Source organism: Neltuma alba, unplaced genomic scaffold (genome assembly GCF_004799145.2).
Source record: "Neltuma alba isolate B1F8T4 unplaced genomic scaffold, ASM479914v2 tig00000201_pilon, whole genome shotgun sequence".
NCBI classification, from domain to species: domain Eukaryota; kingdom Viridiplantae; phylum Streptophyta; class Magnoliopsida; order Fabales; family Fabaceae; genus Neltuma; species Neltuma alba.
In genome coordinates, this window is record NW_021631957.1 from 552,017 (window position 1) to 560,240 (window position 8,224).

At 30.8% G+C, this 8,224-nt stretch overlaps 1 protein-coding gene across 2 annotated transcripts; it reads left to right on the plus strand.

Annotated features, from left to right (window-relative positions):
- Nucleotides 1-1,656: 1,656 nt before the first annotated feature.
- On the plus strand, nt 1,657-6,507 carry LOC114756709 (agamous-like MADS-box protein AGL12). Of its 2 annotated transcripts, none has more exons than XM_028945675.1 (7): nt 1,657-2,061; nt 2,360-2,450; nt 4,204-4,265; nt 4,818-4,920; nt 5,067-5,108; nt 6,001-6,042; nt 6,173-6,507. In XM_028945675.1, the coding sequence occupies exons 1-7, from the start codon at nt 1,880-1,882 to the stop codon at nt 6,260-6,262; spliced, it is 612 nt and encodes a 203-aa protein (XP_028801508.1). In that variant the 5' UTR covers nt 1,657-1,879; the 3' UTR covers nt 6,263-6,507. The 2 variants fall into 2 exon arrangements, with proteins under 2 accessions (XP_028801508.1, XP_028801563.1); XM_028945730.1 differs by having other exon boundaries at nt 1,659-2,061; nt 4,821-4,920.
- The last annotated feature ends 1,717 nt before the right edge of the window (nt 6,508-8,224 follow it).

Here is an 8,224-nt window from a genome sequence, read left to right on the forward strand (position 1 = left end):
AAGATTAAAAACTCGGGATGTTACACAGTTGATGACAAGGCTATGTGGCGTTCATCAGCAGGTTCCACATGAAATTTCAAAATTATAAAAATAATAATAAACTAGTGACAAATTAGTGATGGAAGAAATCTCTAATAGCGAAAAGGAAAAAAAAAAGCTCGCTCATCTCTTCTCTACTAGCTAAATACTTTAGGAGAATCAACTTGTCCTCATGTTGAAAAAAGGAAAATTGAGCTACCCAATATTAGCGACAAAAATTTACATTAGCCACAAAATTCAGCAGAGACAAAAATTTCATTAATGCATAAGGGTCAAGATCTCGCTAAAATAATTTGTGAATGGAACGTTGTCTCCAACATGTCTAACTAGTACTAAACCCATTAAATAACTAATTGGTGAATCTGGCTACTACATTGATAAGGACGAACCAACAATCTAATTCTTATTTATTAATTATTCTTTCCTATAACTTTTTGCAGCCAATTATACCATGTCAATACGGCAATACCACTATTGGCGGATGGGATTTTGGCCGCTATCCCAATCATATATAATTTTGAAACAATGGACGGAACCATGCGTTACTAAGGATGACAACAATTGTGCATGGATTCAGGAATAAAGGTGAACAAGAAAAAAAGACAATTTAATATAAGCATAGCATATTCTTTAATTATTTACAACTATAAGAATAGCTTATTGGTGTGTGATTGAAATGACCTGAGATCAACTTTAGTATCACATGCTTTGATGTGATGTGATTTACGATATCAAAGTGAGGAGAAGAGCGGATGATTAAGAAATAGAATTAATCCTACCTGGCTAGACAAAACTTAGTGATGCGGATAGTGGGAAAGCTAACTTTTCCTTTAGTATAATTAATTATAAATGTAATTATGATTCCCTTCGGAACATGTGAGATGGCTTTACAGCGTTCTTAATTGTAAAGTTTTTGTAAAGTTTGCAGGGAGAAAGGAAAGAAAATATTGAGAGTATGCTTCAACTGACCCAAAAAAACAAAAAGATTAAATGCATGGTGTTAATAAAAAATAAAAGGTATTGAGAGTCTGAATTCGCGATTTAGTGCCCATCTCAAAATTAAACACGTCTCCCTCAAGAAATGCACATAGTGCACAAACTTTCTACCTAACATTTCTGAAGATGGAGGGGAGCATGCTTCTCCTCCTTATGCTCTATTATCATCAAATCAAAGTATAAGTAGTAAAAAATTGAAAGTAATTTCGATACACTTATATGCAATTTGTGTTGCTCTCTTTAGGAACTTTACAGGCTTAGAGTTTTGTGTTAAAACTCCAGAGAATCAATATCAATATACCTAGTAAAACTAGAATTTCTTTTTAAAATTAAAAGCAATTAATCATAGGAGTGTGAAAAATTAAAAAGTTGAGCCAGATGTATCTAAAAGAAGAAGTAACTGTGAGATATTAAAATAAAAAACAATAAATAGCACAATACGATTTTTTAAAAAAAAAAATTAGTGTATTTTCTAACAGAATATGGCATGATAAGACATTAAGAATACTGATAAAAAGTAATGAATGGCGTGTGTACGTGGATATATATTAAGATTCCTTTGAGGAACATTAATATAAATAATTTAAGTTATACCGCAGTTAGATTGGGCGAGAGGAGAGGAAAAAAAGAGAGGTATAAAAGAGGCGTGGGTGGGAGAAAAATGAGAAGGTAAGCGAGATAGCTGGAAGACTGAGGGCAGAGGCATCTTCCTCGAAGCTAGTTCAAACTAGTGGGAGGTTGTGTGCTGAAAGTGAAGATCAACGCACACAAAAAAGACTTTTTCTTTTGTTTGTTTGTTTTTTTAATTTTCTGAGTGATCGATATATATCATCATCATCAGAAAATGGTTCGTGGAAAGGTTCAGATGAAGAGGATTGAGAACCCGGTGCACAGGCAAGTGACCTTTTGCAAGCGCCGAGCAGGGCTTCTGAAGAAGGCTAAGGAGCTTTCTGTGCTTTGCGATGCTGAAATTGGCCTCCTCATTTTCTCCGCCCACGGGAAGCTCTACGAATTAGCCACCAAAGGGTCTCTCTCTCTCTCTCTCTCTATATATATATATATAACTACATATGTCTGCCAATTTCTCTGAGTTTCTGTTCGGACATATGTCCTCACGAGAAAAAAGAGATATACAAAACAAAGTATTGAAAGAATCTATTTTTGTTGAGCTTATATTGTTCATCGCATGTATATAATTACATGTGCACATGCGTATATTTTCCAAAGTTTTTCTGTTGTGATAATATATATATACTGCTGTCTTTAAACTAAATTAAATTTTCTCTTTCATTCTGATTTCTGGATTTTGTTTGCGAAATTAAAGAACCATGCAAGGGCTGTTGGAGAGGTACATGAAGTTCACTCGTGGGGCTCAGCTCGAACCTGAACCGGCCATCAATGAATCACATCCTCAGGCACGCTAAATCTCTCTCTCCCAGTCTCTCTATACACACAGATATATATATATATATATATATGGAGGCACACATCTATACGTTTACATGTATCTATATGTCTATCTGTCTATGTGTTTGTGTGCTTACATAGCTACGGCAAACATCATAGGAAGGATCAAACACGCAAATGAAAAGTAAAGAAAGGATGGAAGGATCAAATATCAACCTGTAATAATTGTTTCCAAGAAAAACGGGTTTTTAATGGCTATTAACTAGTATGATATCTTAAAGAAACAAGGATCAGATTCTTGGCTGTGTTGTCTAGCTATTGAATAGTAATTATTTGTCAGTGAGATATGACTAATCAAAAAGATTAAAAGCATGTATTCGCCCAAAAATTTAAAATTCATGAAACGTCTATGGCTTGATAGATTCCCCATATATATATATATATATATATATATATATATATATATGGACAAACACAATCAAGTTAATTCTTTTATATATGAGTAACATGTTTTTGCACTACTTAATTAATATGCTTTGTTAGATTCCACTTCGTGTGTAAATTAAATATATGATAATGGAACGCTTTATTAGATTCCCCTAATTTATTTTCTTTTCATCTCTTGTATATTTGTAAAATATGAACCCATACATCGTCATAGTACTGCAGAAAGCTTTTTGCTGGAGAAATACTAGAACCTGATCCATTACATGGAATAACAACAATAAATAGCATAATTAATGCTTCGAAATAGCGTGACTTGTATAACTTTTCGAATGTTTTTATATTGAATATTGATATTATTAATTAGACAAGATTTTTTAGAGAGAAAATCAAAATAAAATATCCAAATGCTATGCTTAGAGGTGAAAATAGGTCAAATTTTAGCTACACAAGTCAGGACTATCATAAGATGAAACCTTAAATTGACCTAATAACTTACGTGAGACTTTTTTCCCCCTTCTTTTTAAGGTTTAAACTCGAGCCTTTTTGAAAAATATAGCTTCACTAGAAAGCATATTTTAAAAAATAGGATTTCAATTAGGCTTAAAGATATGCCTTGAAGACTTCAAATAAACTTATATCATTAAACCTAATTCACTTTGTCAATTAAAAAGGAAAAAAATTACATATATATATAGCATTATTAGTACATAAAATACTGCAATACCTTTGAGTAATTTAATCTAGCGTGAATCACACATATAAAAATTGTTATGTTAGTATAGCTGGGAAGTTGATAAGAGATTAAATTGTTTGTAATCCAATTGTTTAAAGAGGACATGGGGCCAAGCAAGCTAAGATTAATAAAATACTAAACTAATGATGACAATATTATCTATGGAATACTAAATAAAAATTTTAACTGATGCAGTTTGAGAGGGGAGATTGCAATCGTTCTAGGACAATTAATAATTTGCGAAACTTTTACAAAATGGACAAAATATTATTTCATATTTAAGACCTTTTAAGAAATATTATTTTATTAAGAACAAGTATTATACTAAGTTCACATATATAAAGACATGTGTTATAAAAACAATATTTTAATAATCGAAATTTTTTAATGAGGTATTGATAATAAAGAACTTCATTTTTCTAGATTTGTAATTAATTAATCTTGCATTTTTACTTGTATTATATGGAGTTTTATAGTAGCATCCATTTTTGTTTTACTTTTTTTTTATGCAAATATATTGTCATAAGACTATATATTGTTATATATAGTCTTCACATGTTTCAAAACTTATTCCTTTGCAGGATGCGAAAGAGGAGATCGATGTGCTGAAACAAGAAATTGGAACCCTGCAAAAGGGTCTCAGGTAAATTATATAATTTAGCTAATGATATTATATCTATGATATTTTATTCAAGTTCTTTCAATTTTTGCAAAATTATTTCTTCGGTCCTTAGTCAGAGTTTGAATTGGGTGCTGATTGCAATATCCACGACGAAATCATGTGCGTGTTTAGTGCCCAAACGGTTTAAATTAAAAATATATTTTTCACACAAAATATGATATAGGAGACAAAAAATCATGATTTTCAATTTTCTTGTGTTAAATACATATGTGTGTGTAGTTACTGATGATTCTATGAATTTTTTTGAATTATTAAGTTCTTATTTATTCTAATAATAGATAAAAATTATATTTACTGAAAAATTATTTTACATCAGTAAAGGTATCTTTGATGTTAGAGAAGATTATCTGACAGTTGCACGTTCAAATGCTAAAAGTAATATTATTTTATTAAAAACATGCATTAGAAGTTGATTATCTTATGTTCATCATACACAGAAAAGTAGCTTATTACATAGTATGCTTTAATTTTATGCTCCACTAAAATATGAATGCGTTAAAATTGCATTACAAGTAGTTACTTGTTTGGAGGGGGAATCGGAACAATGACGGTGGAGGAATTACAAGTGTTGGAGAAGTACCTCGAAATGTGGATTTATCAGATTCGTTCAATGAAGGTGATAGCAAAATGCAATCTTTTTATTTCTTCACGAAAAAGAAAATGAAAAGAAATAAAATAAAACCAATCGCTCGCTTCACATATTTATGTTCTGATTTATTTTTTTGAAGAAATGTTGACTATGTTTTTGCTTGTGATTTGCAGATGAATAACATGTTACGTGAAATTCAGACATTGAGGGACAAGGTTAGAATGAAACTGTGTAATACTTTTTATTTTTTTTATTTACATTAATTATTTTAGTCTGTTAATAATAACTTTACCATGATTAATAAATTTTTTGATTGAATTGAATTGAATTTCTTAAATTGGTTCCTCAAAATTATCTCTGAATAGACCAATGAGTATAACATTATAAATATGTCTGAATCAAATTACTCGAAACAATAATATATATGCATCCTATACCAAATTAATGACATCTTTCTTAAGATTAGTAAGTATTTGTTTAAAAACAACACCCATTTATTAGAAATAACTAATTTAACTGATGTTTTAAATATTTTTAAATTAGTTATCTAGTTTTTATATTAAGAACCAAAGGTAGTATATATATAGTAAAAATATCTTCTATAGACTTATATATTTTATAATATGTAGATAAATAAATTATATATTTCAGATTTTTCATGCTACCTATAGTCCTAATTATAAGACCTCGTTTGTACTATATAAATAAGGTCTTATAATTAGAATTAGGGGGTAGTATGTAGGATGCATGCTATCAAACCTATCTTATAATTTTCGGATAAGCTGTATATCATCCAGAGTTGTCAAAGAAAGTCCCCCCCCCCCCGGGGATATATTGTCAAAGAAAGTTTTAAGGATACTCCATCAAGAGAATGGCATAATTTTATATTTTTGTTGTATTATTGTAAATAATTCGCATGGATCCATGCATTACACATCATTTCAAAAGTGAGTGGCTTTGAACGCGACTGATAATTAGTGAGACTTGATAGAATGCTTATATATATAACATTTGAAATTCATTATATGAAAGAAAGGTATGTGAATTGTATTTGACTTTATTTTCATATCATCATTGACGCTCTTTAATGGCTTTTGGTGTTTGAAGGAGGGAATACTCAAAGCTGCAAATAAGTATCTCCAGGATAAGGTAATGAAATGTTTCCATTTTTAAATATTTCTTTTCTTTTTGAGAAAGAAAACACATAATAATGTATTTTGTAAATTAAAATATATTAATCTAATGCAAGCCATCTCTTTTTTAAATTGCTTAATTTCAGATTGCGGAGAATGCTGGAATTACTAACTTCGGACCGTTGGCTCTTGATACTTACCCTTTGATGATACAAGATGAAATATTTCAGTTTTAGGAAATGACTTCATTTTGTAACATTGATATAAGTTCTAGTTAGTAATCAAAATAAGGGTTATGTGGTGTGTTGTTCGCATAACAGCATACTTCAACTACTGTAGCATGAATAACGTACCTGTCAAGTGTTGCCGCTTCATGATCTCACATGTTGCTTAACATTCAATGTCGTGCTTTATATGTATTAGTATTGCTGTACTTTTCTAATTAACAATTAGTAAAAGGGAAGCAAGAGATTATTGCCTTGTTTGTTTTCTTATTTTGAAAACAGATTTTCATTTTTAAGAACCAAAAAGAATTTGCTTGGTAACTTATTTTTATTTAAGTGTTTCTAAAACATAAAAACATAAATCTATTTTTAAAAATTAAAAAAATAAAACTATTTTTAATTGCTCTTTTTTGGTTTCTACATTTCTTATGTTTTATTTGAAAAAACTGAGAAACTCTTTATTCTTCGCTCGATAGCTTTTTTCCATTTGAAGACTTGAATTCTCATAGAAGATTTACCCTCCAATCTTGGGATATTTATGTTCAAATGTAATATTTTAGAACACTTATCTAAACATACTTTTTCGTTTTTGGTTTCTAAAATTTTTTTTATAAAATTGTTTTAAAAAAACAAAAAATAGAAACAAACGTGCCCTATAGTTTGAATAGTATAGCCGAAAGAATCGTTCTCATCCTACAAGGTTGCCAATTACATATATTAAATGTCCTATGGACAATTTTTTCTAAATTCTTATTTGTGTTTGTGTTAGCCATAACATCTAAATTCTTTAAAACTTTAGCTGATCTTTCAATTCTCTTGTAGTGCTATGCATATCCTATTAGCGGCAAAACCTGCAAATACCTAATTAATCCGGGTCATGTCTAAGGACACTATTCTTAAGTTATTCTATAACTACTAGCAAAGCAAGAAATGACGGCAAGAATGAGGTAAATAGAGCAACAGAAGATAATAGAACTCATAAAAGCAGAACATTAAGGAAGAAAGATAATTGCCCAAAAACTCAGAGTAGAGCATGGGATGCTATGAACTTCGGTCTCTTGTGTAGCCTCCTAAATTTTCTTTCAGGAATTAAGTAATATGAACAAAGAATTGCTTAATGATAAAGAGAATTTATATTAATTAGGAACAAGAATTTATTCAGAGTGCTACTTATAAGAATAAAAGAAAGGGAAAATTTCGATTAAGGACCGCAGATGGGAATTAATTTCAAATAGCCCTAAAAAAATTCTGAAATATCACCGCAAGGCCAAAGGATCAAACTGAAATTAAAATTAGGAGTAAGATTACAATAATACCCCCTCATTTTTATTTTTTTAAAAATAAATATTAATAGTTGCTGGAGTTCCAACCACCGAAGGTCGGAGGTTCGGCCACTAGTGCTCAAGTGGTTGCAGCCAAAGGTTGGAGCTCCACTGGCCTAAATTTTCTTCTTTTTTTTTTTAAATAAGGTGGCCAAGGGAAGGTTTAAACCCATGACCCCTTGGCACACTAAAGGTGTTGTGACCATCAAGCCAAGCAAACCACTTAATCATATATGCAAATAAAAATATATATAACAAAGCAAACACAAGTGTCCAAGTGTAAGTGAACAAGTGAAATTTGACAATTTATAAGTGAAATTTAGCAATTTACAACAAAAATTTGGCAATTTACAAATAACATAATGGAATTTACAACCCCAAATGCAAGTGTTTATGATAGCATGCCAAGAAGTGTCCAATATGGAGGTCTTGAAGCCCAAGAAATACTCATCCAGTTAGAGGCCCAACCAACCCTCCAACGTGTTCAAAGGATTTATAGCTTTAGAATGCTTACATGGAGGATGATATGGATCATTGCTTGGATAATGACATGGACACATGCGGAGCTTGACGTGACATATGGAAGGCCACCCCGAAAGCCACCATGGCATGTGAGTTATTAGAGTGTAAACACTTGGACCTTAAGAAAAAA

Coding starts and splice junctions, on each gene's coding strand:
- LOC114756709 (XM_028945675.1), top strand. CDS start 1,880: ATGGTTCGTGGAAAGGTTCAGATGAAGAGGATTGAGAACCCGGTGCAC. Junction 5,109..6,000: donor TTCAGACATTGAGGGACAAG/GTTAGAATGAAA, acceptor TGGTGTTTGAAG/GAGGGAATACTCAAAGCTGC. Junction 6,043..6,172: donor ATAAGTATCTCCAGGATAAG/GTAATGAAATGT, acceptor GCTTAATTTCAG/ATTGCGGAGAATGCTGGAAT.